The sequence below is a fragment of the Anguilla rostrata genome, chromosome 6, assembly GCF_018555375.3.
Source record: "Anguilla rostrata isolate EN2019 chromosome 6, ASM1855537v3, whole genome shotgun sequence".
NCBI lineage: Eukaryota > Metazoa > Chordata > Actinopteri > Anguilliformes > Anguillidae > Anguilla > Anguilla rostrata.
The window spans coordinates 39,155,274-39,180,743 of record NC_057938.1 but is presented as its reverse complement, the minus strand read 5'-3'; the positions used below and the strand labels follow the sequence as shown (position 1 = coordinate 39,180,743).

At 44.0% G+C, this 25,470-nt stretch overlaps 1 protein-coding gene across 4 annotated transcripts in view; it reads left to right on the top strand.

Annotated features, from left to right (window-relative positions):
• The window catches only part of LOC135257114 (pleckstrin homology domain-containing family G member 3-like), a 61,050-nt gene extending 39,170 nt beyond the window's left edge, over positions 1–21,880 (top strand). For 3 of the 4 annotated variants that reach the window (XM_064339553.1, XM_064339551.1, XM_064339550.1), the window contains 16 exons: positions 3,186–3,286; positions 4,131–4,200; positions 4,391–4,437; positions 6,058–6,208; positions 6,547–6,678; positions 8,099–8,281; positions 8,740–8,832; positions 9,336–9,422; positions 9,691–9,724; positions 10,092–10,193; positions 10,612–10,644; positions 12,012–12,022; positions 13,153–13,512; positions 15,320–15,433; positions 16,693–18,157; positions 19,149–21,880. In XM_064339553.1, the coding sequence (XP_064195623.1) occupies positions 3,186–3,286; positions 4,131–4,200; positions 4,391–4,437; positions 6,058–6,208; positions 6,547–6,678; positions 8,099–8,281; positions 8,740–8,832; positions 9,336–9,422; positions 9,691–9,724; positions 10,092–10,193; positions 10,612–10,644; positions 12,012–12,022; positions 13,153–13,512; positions 15,320–15,433; positions 16,693–18,157; positions 19,149–20,158 (3,993 nt within the window). In that variant the 3' untranslated portion in view covers positions 20,159–21,880. The remainder of the gene's footprint in view (positions 1–3,185; positions 3,287–4,130; positions 4,201–4,390; positions 4,438–6,057; positions 6,209–6,546; positions 6,679–8,098; positions 8,282–8,739; positions 8,833–9,335; positions 9,423–9,690; positions 9,725–10,091; positions 10,194–10,611; positions 10,645–12,011; positions 12,023–13,152; positions 13,513–15,319; positions 15,434–16,692; positions 18,158–19,148) is intronic. The other variant, XM_064339552.1, reaches the window with a different exon arrangement.
• The last annotated feature ends 3,590 nt before the right edge of the window (positions 21,881–25,470 follow it).

Genomic DNA, 25,470 nt, shown 5'->3' with positions numbered 1-25,470 from the left:
TATAGAATGCATTCATGCTACCATGTGGGTTAATGAGCACTTTAAATGCAAGAAAATGTGACTCCATAGAAACAGACTCAGAGCATATGCTGAGCATCTATTTTTGTATGTTTCTTTTGTTGTGTGTGTATGCATTTGTCTCCCATAGCAATAGAATCACAACATGCATTGAGTGTCTGGATTTATGTGTATCTTCGTTGTATGTGTGTATAGTAAATTATCATTTCTTTTAATACTGTATTGGTTCAAATGTTTGTTCATTTAACTCTTGAGAACCCACTGTAATTATGAAATAATACCAAATTTCCGAGTCTTTTCTGTTAGCTTAAGTGCTACCAATTCGGTCTATAGGTGAATGGAACAAACAGCAGGCAAGCCCGGACAGGTTTTAAGCCACGTTAGTGCCGCAAAGGAGCTGGTTGTCTGGCCCCATGCTCTCTCCTGGCTGTGATGTCACTTCCTGTGGCCTAGTTATGTTGACAGGGCCCATACTGTTTTCTATTTGTTGAAATATGCAAATGATATGGCTCTTACTTGGTCTTCTTGTTACCTTTATAGACACAATAGTTTAATTATGTCACTGCCGGAACTGATGTCAGCTTTGGAAATGAATGCAGGTAAAACAAAATAGATGGTTTTCACAGACAAAAGGCATGTTTTATATCATCTGATGTGAGCAGTAATAAATGGGGAAACTGTTGATAAGATAAGTAGTTTTAAGTACCTTCTGAGTAATTTTGGAAAATCACCTGTTTTGACGGGAACTGTGATTTTACATATAAGAAGTTCCTGCAGCAGCTACACCTCATTAGAAAACATGATATATGATTTTGAGGTTAGCCAAGGTGTTGTAGCGAAATTGTCTCTGCTACAATACTTTGGTTCGGTAACCTCAATAGCAAGAGTAAGGGTAAATTTATGAGAGTGGTGAATAGGGTTAGTGAGGTTGTGGGGAAAACCCAGACACCGCTCATGAATTTGTATAGGGCTCCCATCCATAGGAAAGCAAGGATTGTTGAAGACATGTCTCATCCCCTTTCCTCACTGTTTGTGCAGTTCCCCTCAGTTAGATGCTATGGCATGCCAAGAGCTGTGAAGAATCTCTATAAGAGGTCATTTTTTCCAAATGCCGTAAGCATATTGAGAATATAGTACACTGTATGATTGTGTATTTGCACATCTTAGTTGTATAATCTTTATGAGTATTTACGAGTACATGGCCTATATGTTTTATGTCTGTAATGTGTTCCATATGACACATGTAGCCAAGTACACGTCTCCACATGTGCGGACAATGATGTTTTTTCTAATCTGATTTAATCTAATGTGAATCAGGTCATCCCTTGTGCCGACATGCATGTTTTTACCTCCAAGCGTACGTCACAGTGGCGGGTATTCCGAGGGGGTTGCGGAAAGTTTTCTGCAGACATGGAGGGCCCGGAGGCTGAGTTTCAGTTTCCCTGAGAAACATCACTCCTTTTGGGGAAGCGAGGATGTCGTCCTCTCCTCCAGAGAATCTGACTCCGCTGTGTTTGCTCCTTTCATAACGGCACTCCCCAAAAAAAGGCCAAACGTGTTTCCGAAATAGAAGACCCTCCAGACAATTTATCACGCAGGGATTGTGCTGTCACGTGGGCGAAGCTTAATGAATCTTTGCGCTGATGTGAAGGTTGGGGGCTTATAGGGACTCGGTTCGTTAAAAAGATAAGAAGATTTTGTTGGTTTCACAAACACCCTGTCATGAAAAAGGCTGTTCTCCAGCTGTCCAGCACACTGTGTCTGTGTGCGGTCACTATAGAAACCCACCCTGAGAGTTTGGAGCAGATTGTTGTAGGGATTTGAAGAAATGATACTTGTTTTGTTTTGAGTTGCTGTGTGTAGAAGTGCCAAAGTGAACAGCTGCGGTTTTACTTTCTTAATCGTGTATTTTGAAATGTTTGTACGATAAGATTATGCGGTGACTGCCCTCCCCACCAAATCTTGTCCGCATACCTTTGTGTGCGCTTGTTTTGCAAGTGTTTCATATATGTGTTAATATATTGTGGGTTTGTGTGCTTATGTTTTGTGTGTGCACATATGTGTGTATGTGTGTGTGTGTGTGTGTGTGTGTGGCCCATAGGATTGTACAAGTGTTTGTATGTGCATGCATGCGAGTGTATGTGTGCATGTTTAAAGATTGCAGTAGTGCAGTTCTTCCTTCATCATAAACACTCCTGTAAGTGAGGAAGTTTGGAATGATACTGGTGTATTAGGGAGTCCACAGCAACAGCTACCTGTCTCATGTTGGGGGAATACCTGTCTGAGGTGCAAGGTTTCTGTATGGCAACAGTCCCTTGGAGAGGGGAATTCACACAGGATAGGGAACACGTAAATGGAAAAGACAGTTCAGTATAAACAGACGTTCTTTGCAGCTCTTCAGATCTGTTTGCCTTGGCACTAGGGGGAGTGTGTCTGATGTGCCAGCACTGTTATTTTTTTGTTTGTTCAGGAGGCTTCCTGGGGGAGAAATCCGCTCTTGAATAGCACAGTAAAGGATTTCACCGAAAATCCAGACGCTCATCTGCGGGAGTTGAGCCGATTCCATCCCAGTGCTTTTTTTGGTCCGCGTATCCCGCAACCCCTGCTTGGATGGTTGCAAAAAAATTACGCAAAAGCATTCATTTGTCTTAAGAACAGTATAAATGTCTCATGCAATGTTAATGTTACATGACTCAATCTATCATCCTCAATGAAAGTACAGGTGAACAGGCTGTTCTATTTGTGTACAGGCTCCCTCTACTGGTCAGGGACTGAAATTGCACAAACTGGAGGCTAGCAATGTTGTGTTCATCAAAACCAGGGGTCCTTGGCCCTTTTGTCACATTGCATTACATATTACGTGGCAGAAGCTTTTATCCAAAGTGGCGTACAGTAAGCTCACACCAAAGGTCATTGAACATACTTTTATCTGTAGGCACCCACCGTTGTTGAGTGCCCCCGCTTCAGTGAAATAGTTAACATCTGACACCTTTATCCAACAGCCACTACAGGCTGCAATTCAATGGCCACCACTACCGCCTGCAATTCAATGGCCAATTAACACAACAGCGCAGGGAAGCAGATCTAAATCACGATGTCACTGTATCACAGACCTGTGTAATACGTGTTTGGACCGCCTGTCATGCTTTCATCCCCTCCTTTTCCAGGACTACCTGGCCCACATCATCGACACGGGAGACCTACCCATCCGACCCGAGCAGGTCTGCGCGCTCTTCGGGAACATCGAGGACATCTATGAGTTCAACAGGTACGATCCGCCCGCCTCCCTGAGTTCAATGCTTACACCGGACGAAGCGCACGTGTACACACAGGCTCGGTTCACATCTGTGGTGCACACTGAGATCTGAAAGGGAGAAAGAAGCAGCACATCTCAGAGAGACTTCTGAACTCTAACCACTGTTGAGCTGTAACAAGCTGTGGCTGTGCTCATTTTGGCACGGGGACTGATTTGAAACACATTGGGTTAGAACCACCAGTGTTGACGGTTATTTTCTGCGAGCTAACGCTGCAGCCTCTTTTAATCGCATTGTTGTACCCATGAATACAGCGCTACTGAGGCGACCTGTTTTTATAAACGCCGTTGGCATTATGTGAGGCCGCCCCCGTAGTTTTCTCTACCAGTGGACAGCATGACGAACAGCACTTAAAAAAGAGCCAAAATGGGTTCCCCTCTTTGGCATAGTACTCGGTTGTACCTCATCTTGCCAGCCTGAGGTACTGAAGAGAGCACAGTGGCCTAGTGCAGATATTTAGGGCTTCATTTTTTGCACCTTGTATTCTGTGCAGTAGTTATGAATACATAAGAATTGCTTATTAATCTTGTTGTTTTTATTGTGCCGACTTGTTTGCCCCCTTTCATCGCTTAGTGCAATCAGGAGGGGGAATTATGTTGTTTGTGGTGAGGTTGGAAGGGTAAGTTCAGGCCTGGTTTGTGCATGGCCTACTTGAGTGAAGGCATGCTGACTCTCGGTGTGTTAAAGAGACTCTGCTGTGTGTGTGTGCGTGTGTGTGTGTGTGTGTGTGTGTGCGTGTTTGTGGGGAGTTTGCCAGGTAAATTGTTGATAAGTTCTGTTCTGTTCTGTTCCCTACAGTGAGTTGCTGCAGTCTCTGGACCTGTGTGAGAACGACCCCGTGGCCATTGCACGCTGCTTCGTACTCAAGGTGAGTAGCTCTTACTTACCTGCAAGGGCTCTGCTCTGGCCCCGCCCCTAACCTGACCTGCCCCGCCCCGCTCCGCCCCACCTGTGGCCAAATTCACCCCTTGTGTGGCAGCGTTAAGAAAGACAGCTCGGGCCACCTGGGAACAACTAACGTGTCACCTCCACCCCCACCTCCTACTTTTCCCCTTCAGAGCGAGTACTTCGAGATCTACACCCAGTACTGCACCAACTACCCCAAGTAAGTGAAGCTGACACCTCAGGAAATTTATTAACCATTTTTTTCTTCTGCGTTGGAATTTCAAAGATTTGGCATCCAATAGTCAGTAACTTCTGGGGAAAGCAAGTATGGGCAAAGCATGCTTTGATGCTTGCGCTGATCTTCCCAAGTATGCGAGAACATAAAAAGGGGAAATTTTTCGCATACTGTGTGCATACTGTTGCAAATGGCGATTTTGGAACAGTATTTGATGCTGTGAAAACCCATAAGTATGTGTGTTCTGGACAGGACTGAATTATGCGATTTGGAAGAAGGCCTTGGACATGATTTGTCACCAGCAGGGCATCCACTTAATAACTGGCTTGATTTCGTTCCAAGTCCCAATTGGGCTTAACGTATCAGGTTTTATTGAACATTTCAATGAAAGATGAGCTGGGTGTGGCACCACTCCAGGGTTATCCGCTATGACTTCATTGTGAGAATAGTAATCCAAGATGCTACCGTCGCCAGAACGATAGAAGCTAAAAAGCTTTACTTACTTATCTGGAACAATGAAATTCAGAACTGTAGTCAGAGTTGATTAAGCTTAATTTTTTAAGTGTTCCAGACCCAATAGAATTTAATTTGAAGATTTCATGTAATCAATTGTTTTTAATGCATTTTTTTATTGCAAAGTGGCACAGAATAACAAAAAAACATGTTGAGCAATACCCTTTAAAATATGCACAATGGCCATTTTTCTTCTGCTAATGATTTGTAATAGATGTCTATCAATATATAACGTTGTTACCACTCAGCCAAACCTGATTAATTGAGCCCAGCTGGAACTGAAACCGGTGAGTCACTGTCACTGTTAAAAACAACATGAAGGCCTGACCCCAGTATGACTCTACCGCCACCTACTGGGGACAAGTATACCTCACATTGTTTTTACTGACTTACCAATGCAGTTAAAGCATAGCAGCTGGTGAAAACCCAGATGCCTCTGTGGAATGAAAATCTAATGATGTCTTCAGTGTATTATGTAAATACAACATTGCGAACGCCACCCTGATGGTGTTCTTTACTGTGGTTCCTGGGAAATGAAAGCAGTCGGTTTTAATTTCTCAAACTGGACCGAACCACGACAAAGCAGCTGTAGCTAGCAGTGGAGAAACCTCAATATGCAGTACTTCAGTGGTAGTGGTCCCCCTACACTCCTCGTGCTAATTACTGACAGTGTTCTTGCAGCGTGGCTGCCATGTCGTGTCCATGTGACAAAGTCATGTGACAAAGAGCTGTGGGAGCACGGCCAGTCCTTTCGGTGTTTACTGCCTTAGAATCTAGGCTCAGACCCAGCAGCCATCTGATCCCATTCCCACACCCTGCCTGACACCATCACACATTCCTGAGCTTAGAAAGGTCGCAAGTTCAGGGTAGGTGCGTAGTATGTAAAGTGCATGTGTGTGTGTGTGTGTGTGTGTGTGTGTGTGCGTGTGCGTGCGTGTGTGTGGATATTAGAGATAGAGAGGCAGAGTAGTACTAATTGAGAGTAGTCTGTTTCATTAGCAGCATGCATGTATTAATGTGTTGTTGGTGTGGGTGGGATCTCTCTCTCTCTCTCTCTCTCTCTCAATGTCTCTCTCCCTCCCTCTCTCTCAGCTCTGTGGCTGCTCTGACAGACTGCATGAGGAATAAGACTCTGGCCAAGTTCTTCCGGGACCGGCAGGCCTCGCTCAAGCGCTCGTTACCGCTTGGCTCCTACCTGCTCAAGCCTGTTCAGAGGATCCTCAAATACCACCTGCTGCTGCAGGTACCCCCACCCCACAGAACTGAGCTGAACTGAGCTGAGCTGAGCTTCAGGCCAGGCTGACTCTCACCCTGTCCTTCACAGAACTGATCTTTAGACTAGCCTGAATCTATCCCTCTCCTTCACAGTTTTTGTCTTTGATCAGTCTGAATTTCTATCCTCTTAACAGAGCTGAGTTGTCTCAGACCAGCCCAAATCTCTCTCCGGTTAAGCTGTGTTTCAGATCAGCTTAAATTTCACCCTTTCCTCCACTTAGCTGAACTTTGGAGCTGCCTAGATCTCTCCCTCTCCAAAAGAGTGCATTAGCGAGGCACTCCTTTTTAACTGTCTGGTCTTTGCAGGAGATCGCCAAGCACTTTGACCCAGAGGAAGAAGGCTATGACGTGGTGGAGGAGGCCATCTACACCATGACGGGCGTGGCCTGGTACATCAACGACATGAAGAGAAAACATGAGCACGCCGTGCGCCTGCAGGTCAGCACTCAAGACACACAGGCAGCGTGCACACGCACGTGCATGCACACGCACACACATGCACACACACACACACATGCACACACACAGACGAACACACACTCTCCCTTCGGGCATTTTGCCAATAATTTGTCAATGCACTCACCACAAATTGGCCGAGACATTTCACCTGACATGACTGGATCAGTTGGGAGTCTCGTCCTGAGCCTAAAGCTACTGGCTCCCCGTGAAAGGATTATTAAGAAAGCTCCTGCTTCTATCGCATGTCCTTAAGTGCTACGCTGTGACTTTTCATGCTGAGTAGCTGTATCCCACAGTTTGATTTGGTTTCGATGGCCTCAAAGCGTTTATACCAGCCTGCTTGTTACAGGAACAACATGACATTAAAAAATATAACCCCAGTAGGCCAGTACCCCACATCACTTCTCTGGAGTGTCATGAGGAAGCACTGGATGGTGGACTGAAGCCTTTTTTTTAATCTCAGTTGGTAATCCTCTCTCTTTCTCTCTCACACACATACACGCACACACACACACATATACACTGAGGTAAGCAAAAGCTAAACCATATGCGCATAATATTCCAATGGTGTAAGCTCCCAAAAACATAACTTCAACCCACTTAATCCCATTTGTCACATTTGTCACAATTTTTACGACAAATTTGATAAACATTTTCAGCATAGTTCTTCTTGATTGGTTGTTAGTGTTACAATCAAGAGAATACCCTATGTAAAAGCTGTGTAAGTCGCTCTGGATAAGAGCTTCCGCTAAATGCCTGTAATGTAATGTAATACAAATTGTTTATGCACGTTTGGTAAGAATGTGGAATGAATGAGTTAAAGACTTCGCCGGTCCGAAATGTTTCGCCTTGGTCTGTTTTAATGAACCGTGCCAAATTTGTCTGAGCTTGCAGTGCACTTGACTTCGGTGTCTGTTGGACAGCACAGCTGGAGATCGGCTGCTTCGGGCAGTCCTGGTTCAAAAGCAGTTTTATGTAATAGAATGAAATAGACAGGCCCTCTTGCCAAAACTCCCTGATGAGGGGAGACTTCTTCTATTGACATTTTCCTGTTCTTGAGTGTGAGACTGAAGTCATTTTTCTCACTAGGGAAATTATTCAGTGTACCTCAAATTAAGTTGCATTGGGAATTTATTGGCAAATTAAATGCAGTAATTATAGGTGTTCAAGTGTCAGTGAGCGATCGCCCAGTGCTAACATTCCCACAACATTCCCATAACATTGTCAACACTGTGCAGCCACTGTGTATTAGCTATGGGTTACCACAGTAAAGTCTTTAATCATTCTGCAAGAGCACTGCATTTGCATCATAAATTAAGAGTAATAGATGTCAGTCAGGGTCACCGTGGTTGGTCTGCCACGTACTGGCAATGACAAGTATTGCTGCATGCCCCTGCAGGAGGTCCAGTCACTGCTCATTAACTGGAAGGGACCGGACCTAACCACCTACGGGGAGCTGGTGCTGGAGGGAACCTTCCGCGTCTACCGGGCAAAGAGCGAGAGGACGCTCTTCCTCTTTGACAAAATGATCCTCATCACCAAAAAGAGAGGGGAGCATTATGTCTACAAAGCGCATATCTCGGTAAGGCATCCCGAACAAGACAATGGACCTGATTTACTGAGACCTTTAGCCCGTGCAAAAACTTTTAGCACACTAAAAAACTAATAACACAACCAATGACTGGTGCAAAACACAGACCATGACCAATCATTGGTCAAGTTGTTGGTTATGCGTGTGCTAAAAGGTTTTGCACATGCTAAAGGTCTTAGTAAATCTGGCGCAATGACATGTCAAAACATTATTATTATTATTATTATTATTATTATTATTATTATTATTGCGTATGTGTGTATATCGCTGTTACCATTATTCACTCTATTCTTTACACTTTAAATATGAACCTATTTTTTTGTGAAAATACACCAGTCAGGGAGGCAGTGAGCATATTAGAGCAGATGTTTTGTTGTGTGGGCGAGGACCCACCCCCCCCACCCCACTGCACCGCACCTCACCTCAACCCCCGCCCCACCTCGTTGCAGTGCTCCACCCTGATGTTGATCGAGAGCGCCAAGGACTGTCTGTGCTTCAGCGTCACCCACTACAAGCACCCGAAACAGCCCCACACGGTGCAGGTGAGTGACTCCGCCCAGACTCCTCCCCTCCGCCCAACATCGGCCCCGTTGTCTGTGAATTTTGTCTTGTGGCAACCTGTGAATATTGTCTGTGTGCTAGTTATTGTGTTTAGTGTAATGTTGATATCTGCCTATGTTTAATGTTACTGACAGCGTTGTATTGAGCTTCCCACCATGCTGTACTGAAAGCAAATTCCACCGACCTCGGACGTGTGGTCATTAAAAGTGATTGATTGATTGATTGATTTCCAACTGCGGCCGAAGGACCCGCACACCTGCACACATAAGGTCTCGTTTTAAGCCTGCAGATGCTCAAGGTGTGGAGGTGTTTGCATTGGAAAACACCCCAGTGTTTCTTTTGGGCCACCGGTAAATAGTCAAATAGACCATCTGACCAGTGTCACATTTTTCACCCGTTCACCCGTTCACAGAAAACTGTGCTTAATACAGACTCTGCTGTGAAATACCCCAATTACCCCTTCCCCACTTTATTTCTCCCCCAGGCAAAAACCGTTGAAGAAAAGAAGCTCTGGGCCCATCATATCAAGAGACTTATTTTGGAAAATCACCACGCCCTGATCCCACAGAAGGTGCATAGCATTACGCCATTCTGTAGTGGATTTGTGCACACTTGCAAACATCAAACAGCATGCATCTCATATTAACATTTTTATATGCATAGAGTATATATTTGCCATACTGTCACATAACAATAGGTGTAATTTGTTATATGCAGCAAGTCCGGATGTGTTCTTTTTCATGTGTGTACATTCACATTCATTTTTGTAAGTGGAGGAAACAGACAAACAAACCCATTGACATATACGCCGATATATCTGTTGTATTTCCATTTTCCAGGCGAAAGAAGCTATCTTGGAAAGGGACTCCATATGTGAGTACCGGCGGTGAAGGGCCTTGTTTTTCATCCTGTATCGCTCTACCCTTTCGTCTGCCTCGATTTCGGTTGCTACGGCAACATCATAATGACATAAGATGCGGACAAGCCAGTGTACAGAAGCAACAAAAAGCCAGGATTGTCCGCTCCACGGTGAACAGGACTGACAATAGAAACCACATTATGTTTACTGATGGATGCACCGGCTGGCACCATTATTACAGACAAAGCTTCTTGCATAGTAAATTCTGGTGAAGAATGTCGCACGGCGACACACATGAAGCATTTTGGTGGTATTATTTTTTTCAAATTTTAGCATGTGAACTCACTCCCCTTTAACTAATGTAGTTGTCATCCCTGACAGACCTTCCAAAGTACCGGTATAGCCCTGAGAGGGTAAAGAAGGCGCTCTCCAACCAATCAGACGACTTTCCTGGCACTGGTCGTCAGGGGAGGAGGCAGTCAGGTGATCTTTCTTTTGAACGCTGTGGATTCTAAACCCCCTACACCTTCATTCCTCTCTCACACATATCTTTAGAAAGCCAATGTCAAGTTTGAACCGTACAATGCCATTTTATTAACCGGAACGATTTACTCAGTCAGTTTGAACAAAATAAAACACTGCTGTAATAGTCATTACATTATTTCACTGTTTACTTTTTTTGGCTTGAATGTTTATCCAGCCCTCAAGACCATTTGCGGCCTTTTTACGTGGGAAAGTTTATATAAAGAGGAACAGGCAATTACACACATGCACACACATATATATGTGTATAATCTTTTTTCCCACAGTTTCTCTGAACTCTGCTTCCTTTCTTTGCCTGTGGACGATTCCATATTTGGCCACAGTTAGTGACACTCGTTTCTGTTTGTCTCTCCCCCAGAGCCTACGAAGCAGATCACCAAGATCGCCAAAGGTAAGCAAACGGCAACACACGCATAATATTCTCCCCTGGTCTCCCGCCCCCTATCCCCACCCCCTCATCCAGTCTCCTCTCCGCCGTCTCCCACCGACGGGGGGGTGGGGCAGACGGAGCTCTGAAGGTGGAGCTGTGAGTCTGTTGCTGCAGAGCCTTCAGCAGTGTGGTGGGTGGGTTGGCCCTGTGTGATACGGGCCCACTGTAGTCCTCCAGCCATCACACTGACATCAAAGGAGCAAGGGGCGGTGAGAGCGATGTAGCCCTCTAGAGGAGATCAAAGGCCAGGTGTTCCCTTTCCCAGCCTTCCGAAATAATTATATAAAAGCCCCCTCATGTTGCATTATTGAGGGTCTCTTGTGCTTTAGTTTTTTGCTGCAGTCAAACATGCTTTGGCCAGAGATCAGTGGCTTTCCCGTTTCATGAATTATAATGTTTTACCTATGAAAGTGGAAGCTAAGCAGTTGCATATAATCCATTTATTATCATCATTTTTTGGCCACTAATTTCACCAGAGCATGGGGTGGGTGGGGGGAGAAGGGGGTAAGGGAGCAGCTATCAGTGCTGGCATCAGATGTTTTTGAAGAACTGTTTCTTTTTCTAATTTGTTGCATGAACCCTTTTCAACCCCCCTTCAATTGAATAAATTAATGTCAAGGGTTCCATTCTCCCCGATTGCTACAGTACATGAAAGGCTTGACAAATTGTAAAAGTCTTGCAAATGAACCTTCGATTGAAGTACAAATGTTGCTGTTGGCAGCAGGATTATTTTCAAGGTTTACTGTATTTTAATAATCATCCTATTCTTCAGTGCATTAAGTTCAGTTAGCTGCTGGTTGTTGCACATTACCTTGCTACATATATGTTTCGATGCATTTTGTCTTATGTTTGTGTGACTATTGCTGATCTTATGCATGACTGCGTACAAGCATACAAACTCCAGCTTCTTAGCGGCCTTGTCTTGTCCTTGGCGTAGTGATGGAGCCCAAGGTCATAAATCAAATCCAGTTTTCTTTAACGCCAACTGTGACCTGGAATCAGGAGGGGTGGAACACAATTATAGTGACATCATTCAGAAAGGGAGGCTTTCCAGTCCACAGGGTTTTCTTTGTCGCATTGCGCAACACTGACCCTTTTGGTTTATTGGACTCCTGGAGTCTGCTGTGCACCATAACTACAAAGCTCAGCAGAGTGCTGTGTTAATGTATGCTTAACTGAACTACTTGTGTCCTACAAATGTGATTGAGTATACCAGACTGGAGAAAAGTTCAATAGGAGATGAACATTTGTTTAAAAAAGTCACGTTTAATACGATTTTTAACACGTTTCTCTGACTTTTCTCCCTGTGACCTGTGCGGATCTGGCAGCCATTCTCAAGGTAAGGGTTTACAGATGACAACTCTTACAAATTATGTGTTCTCTGTTAATATATTTGTAAGACTGCAAGGTTTATGCGTTAATTTCTTTTGTCTGATAACATTTTCCAATTTCCAGCACATTTATGGTTTTTTGTTTTCATTGTAACTTCACACAACTACACCAGACAAATATCACTTTGAAAACAAACTCCGTTATAACCATAACCTTTCATTTGAAGATTTTTAATGAAAGAATGTGGACAATCAATCATATAACATCTATTAATTTCATAGCTGGAACATGCATGCATCATTTTAATCACATCTACATTTTACACATCTAAATTTTTAAATCACATATCATCAAGTGGAAGTACTGAAATGTATTAAAACTTATGAGGACTGATGTCCAAATTACTGAGTGCCAAGATAAATCAAGTGTAGTTACATCTCCAGTTACATAAAAACAAGGGATGTTGATCTACACAGCATATATCACTGTCTTCAGTTAAACCCGTCAAACCGAAGAATGAAACACCCTTACTGCTGTCCTTATATTTCATAAGCTGACATAGGTGCCCCATAGTAACAGGAACGGAATGTTTCCAGTTCAAATCCCATGTGCAGTCACATCCTTACAGCAGACCCCCCCCCCCCCTTCAATTGACTATATGCTGCATACACAGGGCAAGCATCTTGGGCAGCTCCTGTTCCAACCACCGAATGTGAACCCAACTAGAAAAGCCAGTTTTTAATGTGTCATGAAACATTAATGAATCTTGGTGGATTGTGGGAATTGCAGAAGACATGCTGAGTCTCTTTCTAGCTACAGACAAAATTACTGACAGAATTCAGGGGAATTATCTTGCTTCCTTGGTAGAACTGAACGCCAGCACCTGTGGTCACAGTTCTAAGTCACTAACTGCTACTTCAAACTACTGCCCACCATTCATGACTTGTAATGTTTATATGGGCACATATGTTCAAATCTTTTTCGCTGCATTTCTACTAAAGCTGAAAATGAAATCGGCTCGTTAAATATCCAATGCCTAAGTGCTGTTTCAAGCAATTTCAGTTACCAGAATTGAATAGAGTCTCTAAGCAGGTGGCACGATAAGGCCGTAAATGCTTTTGTTACTCCACACCACAGCGCACAGACAGCGACGGGGCCCTGCAGGCCAACGCGTGGTTCGTGCGGCCCCGCGATAGTGTCAGCACCCTTGGCTCCAGCCAAGGCGAGCCTGAGGATGAGAGGCCTAGCGTGGAGGAGGATGAGGAGGATCCAGGTTTCAGGAAGGACGCTTACGAGCAGCCGATGCCTAGTGACAGCGAGGAGGCTGGCCCAGGCAGGGGAGAGGGCGGGGCTGAGCAGGAGGCTGAGGGAGAGAGTGACAAGGACGATGTCCTAATGGAGGGGGACCAGGTAGCCGACTTTGCCAGCTCTATGCTGGAGGCCATCTCCTGCTGGCACTACAGGGCCAGGGCTTTGCTTTCCATTGGGGTGCCAACGGTGAGGCTCTCTGCCACAATCAGGTTTCCTATTTCCTCTTCAACACCCCCCCCCCCCCCCACCCTTACGCTTGTGCTTTGAGTTCTGATTTAACGCCACTAACGTTCTGAATGTCCGGACTCCCCCCGAAGCTAACTGACATCGGTGAGCAAAAGCAGTCTTGCCAGAGCATGGAACATCTCATGTCTTCCTCCTAAACAAATAACAAGATGCATTTTTCCTCTCATGAATGCTGATTAGCTTACCAATAATAATGCCTACTGATGACTGGCAAACATGTAGATGGTGACTAATCCATTGCCAGGTGAAAGGACACTGAAGGTACTACTTATAAGTATTCAAATCATTTAAAGAAAAAAAACCAAATGGATTACTGTGCAAGCCCTCAACAAGAAGAAAGGGCTGGTTTCCGTTACCAGCCAAGACAAAAATGACGGACTTTTTTTTGATAACAAGCAAAAGCAAAAAAAAAATCAAGCAAAAAATTCCTGGATACATTTTCACTACTCCCAAATATGTGTGAAGCTCTGAATTGGTATTTACAAGGGGCAGTCAGGTTAGCCATACTTTGAAAGAAAAACAGTTGTTCCCATTTGAGATTTGTGGGGTGATGTAACACTCTCATCCTCTTCCATCTCAATGCACAGTTGTCACTGGTTGCATGGAGGTTTCTGGGTGCATGGTTCTCACTGGTTGCATGGTTGTTTCTGGGTTCATGGTTGTCTGTCTTGCTCTTGAGGGTGTGTTCACCTTGTGTGCCTGGTCCTGAGCTCTGATCAGTCATATTAATACCTTGCTTACATGCTTGTTCCTTAAAAAATCTGTTATCATTTCAATTGCCTCAAGCTGTGTTTTACATATGTTGTAATAATAATAATAATAATAATAATAATAATAATAATAAATGATGCAATACTGAGACTTGCCACACCCCTTTTCACGTAAAATGAAACAATGCATTTATTCCATATTATAAAAAACTTTTAGAAAGCAAGCAAATTATGAAATATGTTGTGAAATTATGTTTCTATCAATATTTATGGAGAAACAGTTGTAAGAAACATGTAAATTACCTGCATTTTTTCATTTTTCTGTTCAAGTTTGTGGCATTTTTCCAGTCTGACAGTAGTATTCTGCTTTGATGTAATACTGTACACTAATTGAAGCTTGTGTCATATGATCTGGTCTGGAATGGCTGAGAGGTAATGAAGCAGTAATGACATTCACAATTGAAACGTTCCACAAGATGGATTTTGATTCTTAAATTGCACAGCCATAATTAAGGCAGCTCATCATTGTCTGAGCAGGGGTCCACACAAACATATACAATGATAATGTCTCTCTGTTGTATTGGCAATTTGAGCGAAAGAAATGTGTTTGACTGAATCAACATTTCATTTTTATTCACACATATTACATTTGATTTTCAGACAAATGCATCATGTATTTTCACTGTGTTCTTATATCATAAATGAATACCAGAGGTTTTACATGTTAAAAGCCATTTATAAGGTTATTTGTATTCTACAATGTCAAAGTATTATTTGTTTAAAGTTGAAAAGGCGTATAATTCATAAAGACATTTTCATCTTTACTGTAGTGCATTTCTCCAGTGTAAAGAAAAATTAATTGAATTATTTTTATTATTATTATTATTATTATTATTATTATTATTATTATGGCCTGAAATGATATTTTTGCAGGATATTTCTGTTTATGTGGGCTCCTAGCATCTTGACAAAAAAGACTGACTGAAGTGTAGGTGTTTGCATTTAAAGATCCCTGATGGATGTTTGTGTTCCTTAAGGATGAAGAAGGGAATGACATAATGGAAGAGAATGGGGTTGACAGGGAGAGTGGCCAATCATCTGGTCAAGAGGAGACATGTGACCCAAAGGAGGGCAGGACCCTCTCAGAGCAGGTAAAACTTTTTTCAAAGAAGGAAATATAAAAGTAAATAATAAAGTATAATCAAAAATATAATCTGAAACATGTTCATCTTACCTCTGTCCCCCACCACCTGTCCCAACTGTTCAGTTCAGATGCAATCTGCAGAGAGAGGTACATCGGAGGGACAAATTTCTGTCTGGTCGATTTCACAAATTCTTGTCATTTACGCTCTGGAAAAAAAACCTAAATAAAAACATAAGACCCATTCACTTCTCTACCTCCATTGCTGAAATGAGGGAAAATCCATTTTTAAAACGGTCCTGTGCGTCATTTCTTTGTGTTGTCATCTCATTCAAGTATTTTTATCGGTTGCGGATTTGCTAAGCCCTCGCTGTGGGAATCCTGTTCCTGAAATGCGCTTCTTGCGTATCCCTCCCTTATCTCCCTCTCACAGCTTCCCCCACCTGGCTGGGACCTGCAGGCCCAAATCCACAGTCGTGCTGTAGAACTGTCCTGTCTGTTTGACGCAATGGCTTATGTAACAGCTGCATAAATATGTTTGGCTTTGTGATTCGTGTCAAAAGAGGCGCTCGTCTTGTAGTATAGTTCATGCTAAGCCTGATACAAGAGATGGAGCTATTTTTAAATATACTTTTGTTTCCTTTGTATCACTGTGACGTTCTCTCTCCATACGGTTTTGTATTCTCCTTATTGTACTTTCATTCTCCCAAACAAAGCAAAACGATAAGAAACTATATTTGTTTATAGTATACCATTACGTCAGCTGTCGCTATAACCTGTGTGTCACGAGCCGCATGACACCCCTGGGAAGGACAGAACAACTGGACAGAGGGAGATTAGATAACTCCGGGTTTGACCAGAATGTTGTGGATATGTGTGAGAGAGGGCGTTCTCAAACAAGCAAACAAACAAATGAAAATCTGCTCCTTTCCCCTCAGGGGATCTCAGTTAAAATAACAAACTGAAATAACAAAGTGAAAATAAACCAAACTCAACAAAAAGCTTCCTGCTTTTAAGCTTTTCAGCTCTATACTCCTTTGGCCCTTCTCGCTCTCCTTTTCTCATTGTTAAGATTACCAGTCTCAGCCAACAGCTGTAAGCCCTGGGATGATGTGTGGCAACTTAAGTGGTAGACATGGCCTCCAGTTGCCCCGATTTCCCTTTCCAGACTGAGCCCTGCCACACTGAGAAACCTGTGAAACTGATAGGTGTGCAGTAGCATAAATTAAGAGAAGTGTTTCCCTTACGAGTTCATCCATATCTCCCTAGGGGTCTGTAGAAGAGCCACTTCCACAAAGCAGCTGTCCACCTGGGTCCACAGAGAAGCTTGAGCAAGACCTTCCCTCAACATTTGAAGCTGTATCCATGGCTGCCCCAATCATCAGTGCCCCTTCTGGCCTGGAGGAGTGTGAGCCAAAGGAGGACCAACTTGATGACGGGGACAAGAGGATGGAGATGTCACCCGGTCCCCAACCGGCAGAGGCTAAAGCCCTGAGCAGCGAGGAGTCATCGGCAACAGAAGATGAGGAGGACGAGGAAGGGGAGGCAAACGCTTCAGGGTGCAAGCCTGGCAGTATCCTACCCCCCTCTGTGCTGGATCAGGCCAGTGTCATTGCTAAGCACTTCACCAGCAGTGCCCGGCGGGGTAGCCAGATTGACGAGGTGAGGTCCCTGGGCTGCCCTTCTCCCCGGCTGCCAAGTAGGCGTGGCAGCACCTTCAGTCTGGGTGCCGAAGCCCAGGAAAGGCCTCAGAGGCCTAACGTCACCTGCTTGGATGACCCACCCAACCTGTTTGCCCCAGACCTTGCCTCGCTCTCTTCAGGCCCCGATAGCCCCTTTGAACCAGAAAGGAGTGAAGCCCACCTGAGGCGGGACTCCACCCTCTCCCGGCAGGACCAGCTGCTCATCGGCAAGATAAAGAGCTATTACGAGCATGCTGAGCACCACGGCGCAAGCTTCACCATCAAGCGGCGTGAGAGTCTGACCTACATTCCTGCTGGCCTGGTCAGGAATTCTGTCAGCCGGCTCAACAGCATCCCCAAAGATGATGCCACCTGCCCAAAGAAGAGGGATAGTCCAGACTTTGCCTCTGGTCCTGCCCCAGACCTCTTGTCTGACCCTAGTGACGACCCCACCTCCTGTACAGAGTTAGACCTCCCAGTCCTAGACAAAGACCAGAGGCCAGTGAAGCCTGCTTGTTCAGAAGCCAGTGGGGATGAAGAAGAGTTCCGCCCTTCCTCTGAGATGATCCGGGTGTGGCAGGAAATGGAGAAGGCACACGGAGGACCCCGGAATCCCAGACAGGGTTTCAGAACCAAAGGCACCAGTCCCCATCTACCAAGGAGGTTCTTGGTTACTCGTGGGAAACCGATTGTAGAATGCTCAAAGCCTTTGCTGACCTTCGAGGAGTCCAACCAAAGCATAGATAATGAAGAGCCGGCCAAAGACCCCAAGCGCCAGGCTCTGGGTGCAGGACCAGGGGAGGAGATCAGAGCCAAAAGGGCCCCCATCCCCAAGGTTATACACCTGGGTTCTGAAACGGCTGAAGAGCTGCTCCTGCAGGATGCAGAGCAAGCTAAGAACAAAGTGTTCCAGTTAGCACGACAGTACAGTCAGAGGATCAAGTTCAGCAAGCCCCTGGTGCGGCAGCGTAGCCAGGACACGGACATCCTCACCAGCACCAATGTGCACCTCCCTCCTGTGCAGGAGGAACGGTCAGAGAAGGAGAGCAAAGGTAAGGTCATAACTCTCCAAATGCTTCACCTTAACATCGGCCACCAGCTGTGACTGTCTAATCAGAGAAAGTGGTTTCCAAACCGTGAGTCTTGACTGGGGTTTGGGTGCGTTGAGAGATGTGAAGACACAAGGCCGTTTCCAATATGTGCCCCTGTTGAGCCCCCCTTGTCCGGAGTCACAATTAGCCCCCCCCTCCCCCCCATCTTTGGTCCATGATCACAGTCACCCGTCCTCTTGTGAGGTCTGATATTAATGTGAATACAGATTACGAATATAGGTTGTGACATTAATGTGTCATGAACCTACAAAAAACTTGATTTTGAAGTAATTTCATTCAAATTTCTGGACTTGCGTGGTGGCAATAGTGTATATTTTAGCCACTGGAATAATTCCCTCTCTGACAATGGGGGGAAAAAACAAGCCTATTTATTTTAAAAAGCATAGTGGATGATAAGTCACCCCAGGAAACACAAAAGGACAGATAACTACATGATACATTTGGACAGAACATATTGAATAGATTAATTAATTCAGTAGGCAATGTAATGTTTGTCACAGTAAAAGCAAAGTTACTTTTTGCTTTCACTAATATGAAATGCACAGTAATTCATTCCTTTTTCCTGGTGTATATGATAAAAGTACTGTAGCAATAATTGGACTGCCTAAAAGTGAGTATTGAGAGTTCCATAGCATTATATTTTTAATATTATTATAGTTTAATATTTATGTGTATTTTTATTTTCAACTTGTTTAGCAGTTGTATATCCAGTGAGCAATACCCAGAATCTAGATACTTGGAAGGGTGGAACTGTAGGTAGAGAGACATTTTGAAATAAACAGTCTAGGTTAACCCCAATATAGCAGAGGTTTTAGATATAGACTGGTTACATCGTAACTGGCTAGAAAACTTTCACTTTTCAACCAAATGTTGGGGAGTTTTCACAAACCCTAATTCTGTTTCCTCCACATCTGCCTGTGTGTTTCTACAGGTAAACCCAACCTCACACTGCCCTTAGCCGCATACGACCAGGTGGTTCTGCGAGCGCTGGCCCTCCCTGCAAAGGTGAGGTCTCCCAGCCCCCCCAACACCCCAAGCTCGGTGGGGAGCCCCAGGGTCCCATCGCCCAGCCGGTCGTCCTGCAGGAGTCCAACCAGCCCTGTCCAGTCCGAGAGCTTCAACTGGCCCGACGTGCGCGAGCTACGCTCCATGTATGCACAGCGGGGGCCTGAAGACACGCAGGATGGCTCCGCCCCCGTCCCTGCAGGACGCAGCCGTTCCATGCCAGAGAAGATGGCCTCGGTCGATTCTAGGAGGCGCTCCAGCTGCTCCTCTGGCTGTAATGTCTGTCAAGATGCAGGCACAAGCACCAGGGACCTCTCTGAGCCACGGGCCCCCAGGCCCCGTCGTCCGGGGGACCATGATGAGGGACGTGCACGGGTGTGCAGGGCAGGCTCCCTGGACCACCAGCATAGCGGTCTGCAACTGAGCGACCTTCGTGACCTTCACAACTCGGAACTCGACACTCCTGGCTACTACGTCTCTGGGCACGCCCTCCTGCCCGACAATCGCAAGGTCATTGTTGTGGAGAGGGTCGCCGAGGCGACCCCGCTGGAGGATGGGACAGAGCCACAGCGGGCAGAGGAAGGCAGTCGGCAGCTGGGGGCGGAGCCAGAAGGGGCTGAGGATTCAGACGGGAATTACGTGCAAATCCGCTCCCCCACCTCCCGGGAGAAAATATCCATCATGGCCGTCATTGATCGCTGCAGGGCCTACCAGGAGTCCGAGGAGTACCGACAGAGGCAGGAGGGTGGGATTAGGGCGGAGACAGCCACAAGGCAAGGGAAGGACAGAGAGCAAGAGCAGGCCCTGTCTCTCAGTGAACAGGCAAACAACACCCAGAGAATCAATGTCAGCTCTGGAAAAAAGACTGATGGTGGGCAAAACAGTGTGGTAAAAAATTTAAGGGAAAAGTTCCTGAACTTGAGATCAAACACCTAAACTTTTAAAACGAAACTGAAAAGAGCATTTAGGTACTCTTATGTTAATGTGAGGCATTTAAGAAACTCTAAAAACTTGCAATTATCTTCCACCAAGGAAGAAACCTTTGGGGAAGTCTGTGAAAAATTGCACCTTAAATGAACAAAAGACATTGTGAAGGTGACTCACTGAGGTTTCAATGACTGTCTCTACTTAATCATAAAACATGATTTGGCAACTTCATGATGTGCCAAGACTTTCACACGTATCACCTATTACATTCCTCTGTCTTTGTCACACCTAAAACACTGAAAATACTCAGAGAAGAGTTCTTGTACTATGTAATTCCTTCAGATTGGATTGCCGCCAGTCTTTTAATCCCTTATCTTTCTGTGAACAAGTTGGTTGTATTTGGCAAGTATCCTATGAATTTTAATGGAAGTAAAATCTGTCGTTGTATTTTAGAGCTTAGGGAAGGTGTCATTTTGGCTCATATATAGGCCACGAAGGTATATATGTTCATATACATCATGCCCCTTCCCAGCTTTGTATGCATCTTCTTAATAGTGTAAGAAAGTGACTATCCATTTTAGCTGAAGCCTGTGGCTTTTTCTCTTTTTTAGGAGGGGGGTGAAAATGTTTTCCTTTCGCATTTTCTTTTAGCTTAGTGAGGTTAATAACTCACTGTGGCAGTGAGGTTAATAACACAAGTATCACATTGCCCTGTGCCAATAGGGCTGCTTACATTAGCATGCAGAGACAACCTGTAGTTTTATCTCAACATTTACACTTTAATTAGTATCACATTATTGTTAAACAGGGAATGACCACTTGAAAGTACTCAACTAATTCCATGTCTGGTTAGGAGAAACTTACCCTTCCCCACCCCACTATTCCCCAACACTGTTGAGTGACTGGGTGGAACAGCAAAAATCACTCATATTCCCAGTGGTGATTACATCATAATGGGTCTCTCAGGGTTAAATATTTGCTTGAATTTGCCCTCTGTTAGTATTTCACACTTGGACACTATGTTCGGTCGTAGTAGATGATGGATGTAGAAAACGTTATTACATTCAAGAGTAGGTTAGGTAAGTTGTTCAGAAAATGCGTTCTTTTTTCTGTTTATCAATTGAATATGAAATTCAGAATTCATTTTTAAACCTGGCCATTAATCCAGCCAAAGCCTGTCAACCCATAGTTTCTCCCTCAAACATCCCATTAACAAGAAATCAATGAATATGTGTTTACAAAAGATGTACCAAATGGTTTGAGATCTTAGGTCGAGGCCACAAAAAGGATTACAGCAGTCTCAGAGACAGAAAGACTCCCATGTAAAGTACAGAAATTACCCACAATGACTTGCCTTTAACCCCTGCACTGTTATTGTGTTATTGTGCCAGTTCTGCAGTTTAAAACAGAAGTTTATGCTAACTGTCTAATGGGCTGTTCAGGCCCACTTTTGAGTACCCCTCCATTTCACCATTACCAAATAATGCATTGTTTCCATTTTTCCATTTTTCCTGAAAAAAAAAGAAGTTATTTCCTTACTCTGGGATCTTTCTCACCTTCCTATTTATTAAGCTGGTGTAAATTTGACATACAAAAATCTATGTATATAAATGTCTACATGTATACTGTCTTGTTGTCAGAAGCTTGCTGTACAGAAATGTAATTTAATGTCGCATGGAGCAGGCATACATTCCATATTAAAACAGCAGATGTTTAGTGCTAGACAATTAAGAGTGGGTCTGTTTGATTTGCTTTTTGTTTGAAATGCTTTTTGCTGTGATATTAGCAAATTGTCATTGATCTCTGGGCTTTGGTGGAAAAATTATTTCTCTCAATGCTAGTGAACTAAAACAAATGCAACCTCATACAGTGAGCTTCATACTAAAGACAAACATGCCTTTGTTCCAAACATTATGGAGCTTGCTGTATGGTTAACCCAGTGGTTACCAAATGTATGTGATTAGTGTTCGATAGGAATTGCCCATGGATGACTATTGGTTTTTATTACATGCTCTTAAGTCATCTCCTATTTGCAGCTGGGTTTAAGCAAAGTGGGTTGGAGCCTCACTTGCCAGATGCATGCGCATCTGTGTGACGTTTCAAGGCTTGTTGTCTGTTCCGACCTCAGACAATGAACCGCCACAGACAAGCACAACCCATTTCCTCTTGCATTATTCAAAAAATAGCAAAAGGGAGGTTGATGAGACATCTCCTGCTGAAGTTGCTATTTAAGAGCTTATTTAAAAAAGAACCTGATACATATTTATGAGATCTCATGATAGCGCTTACATATCTTACCATTTTAAGAAAGGTCAACCAGACAGTCTTCTGAGCCTTAAGGGGGGAAACCTACAAGAAAACCATCCATCCACTGTCCAGTCGCACTGTTGAACTTAATGCCTCTAACCTCTTTTTTTGGCACATTGCACTGCATCCAAGCCATAGAGGGTGGGAGAAGACAATATTGTACTCCTGCTCACTAATGGGTGAAGACGATGGGGTCTAGAAAAACAGCAGGCAGATGGGATTATGCTCTTCACTCAGTGAAACCCTGGACTCCAATAGATTAGAGAGAGAGAGGGTCGTTCATCCCCTCCATTAGTACACCACAGTCATTGTCTGTTCTGCTAATTGCAGTAATGCCAATAAAAGGCCCTTGTCTATTTATATGCTGGCTTTGAAGGTTTTAGGATCGGGTTCCCATGGTGATTACACATGATTTTCTGATGAGATTCCCTGCTCTGACCAATTTGGAAAAACTGCCCTTCTTCTGGGAGGACCAGTTGTCTCTTCTATAGAAGATGAGTTGATGGACACTGGCAGGGGGGACAACATGGTCATATTCTTCCAGTGGGAACAAGGTCCCAAGATGACAGACAAGAAGGTCTGCAGTGAATTGCATGAGGTTGCCTGCAGGTCTGTTTCCAAACTGTGATTGCCATTGCCAGTCCCTCTACTGCCAAGTGTGCCTTTCTTGGATGGCTGTTTTTCTAGTGCCAGTCCTCAGATGAGTCCTCACCCCCTCCCTGTTTTTCAGGAAATTACGTGTGAGCCACCCCCTTACTTTAAACATTGACAAAATACCGCTACTGCTCGCCGCAGGCCAGGGGACAAATGACAGGAGCTGCAGGGGCAGCCAAGAAAAAGAAAACCTTAGCAAGAAAGCCCTTCTCTTAGACGCCCCTGTGGTTCCTAGTGGTGTGTTTGGTGAAACTGGCAGGGTTATGTGGGAGACTTCGGCTCTATGGAGCACTGTTCGATATTCCTTATGCATCTCTAGCTCTGACATCAGACTGACCAATGGAGGGGAATGTCTCTGTTTCATTTGTAACCCCTGTTCACTGTGTAAGGAAAAGAACACTTATCAAGCCTCCAGCCAGGGCAAATTGATAATACTGGATGTGTGGTCAGTTTGAGGTATTTCTCCCCTGGAAGGGCAGAGCGTATTTATGATTGACGCACATCCAGTCCATTCAGTGCTGTTCTAAGGCCTACCCATCCCTGTGCGGGCTTGTTTTCCCCCATAGTTTCCTTCCATCACTCAGGGAACCAGGTTTCAAATGCATCCTACCTCAATAACTCTTTCTAAGTTTGTTGTTCACACCTTGTAAACTGACAAACACTGCCCACCGAGGTAATTCAACTCCACATTGATGAAAGAATTACTGGCCATGCCAGGTTCATGTAGGTGGCAATGGCATACAGCACAGTTGGAGAAAGAGAAAGGTACAAATATGGTACGCGACAAAAATACAATATGGCGGGGGGCTGGTATCGGAGAGGAAATCGATCTATCATCTGTCCGTCTAATTAACAGCAGAACCCGCAAAGCTGCCATACATTCCGACATTTTTTTTTTCCATTTAATGTGCCATGTACAGTTACATGGGTAGTTGAGATCGATCTTCTTTCAATGCCGATTGAGCCTATTTATATACTGTTTTCAATAACATAACATGAAACCCTTCAAACAGGCAGATCACATAATGTGCAGTAGTAAGTAAGGCTTCAAAAAGTTCTGTTACTACACATCCTATTTGGCAATTTACTTTTCATTGGCTGTACAATCACAGATGCTGGGTAGCCTGTACTTATAGTCAGACTGTAGAAAAAGGTTGGTTCAAGGAGTTTTACACCTTTCGCAAAGTATCTGGTGTTGCACCTAAATTCATAGTAGTGTATGAGTATGGCTGTACTAACAAATAAATTCCATGTTGTAGGCCTACTCATTGTTCCTATAAGAAATTACTTCATTCATTAACTTATTGTCATGCAAATTATAAGCAGTTATTCATGAATGAACCAGTAATGAGCCATTGATGAATTGTTCAATAAGCCACATTCCGTAGCTCCTAAATCTGTCTTGTTCTCAATTTGTTTATGTATGGGAAATATATCTATTGAAACAGTATTTGTATAAGTAACTATTAATGTTCATTTGTCACTGTGTGAAGCAAAGACATAGCTGTACAACGTATGAATTGTATCCACACAATTGAGCTTATCAATACACTGTCAGTGATGATTTGAAACCATTTTACTCTGTTGAACAGCAGAACAGCAGAACGGGGGGGGGGGGGGGTATGGTGGTAGTATACAATTGCACCAAAATACAAAATTGTAGGTCTAATAATAAAATGAACTAGCTAACTAACTAAATCATTTTACTAGCACCATTAACAAATGCAGCAACTTAGCATTCACCTAGCCCACTACACCAACATTACCACTTGCAAACTTTTTTGATGGGCTGCAACTGAACAAGACTGGGTTCAAAGCCTATGGCAAAACATTGAAATACATTGACCTTGGACGCAAGCCCAACAATACCACCTACAGTACATACCAGCTAGTCCGAGGAAGTATACACCCGCAAAATACAACAAACAACTTGGATGAATTCAACCCCCCACTCCCCTGCAGCCCCTCACCCCAATGATATATCTCCCCTCACTGCCACACAAAGCCAGAAGAATCCCCACCATAATCAGATGATCTGTGGTGATATTAGAGAAAGATAACACGTAATAACACATAATCACAAAACAACACAGACACACATGCTATTTTCAATCTCATAAACATGCACACACACACATTTACACACACATGCACACATCCTCACACACATATACACACAAGATGTCCAGCAATTACCTAATGTGCTCCTATATGACATTAATCTATATATAATTTTTTTACATAATGGTTACACAAATTTATACTCCAGCACGTTTGGTCCTGAGACCACAGACATGATTTTTTAGAGATTAAGAATGTTGATATTTGCATCCTTTTAGAAACATGGTGTCGAAATATGA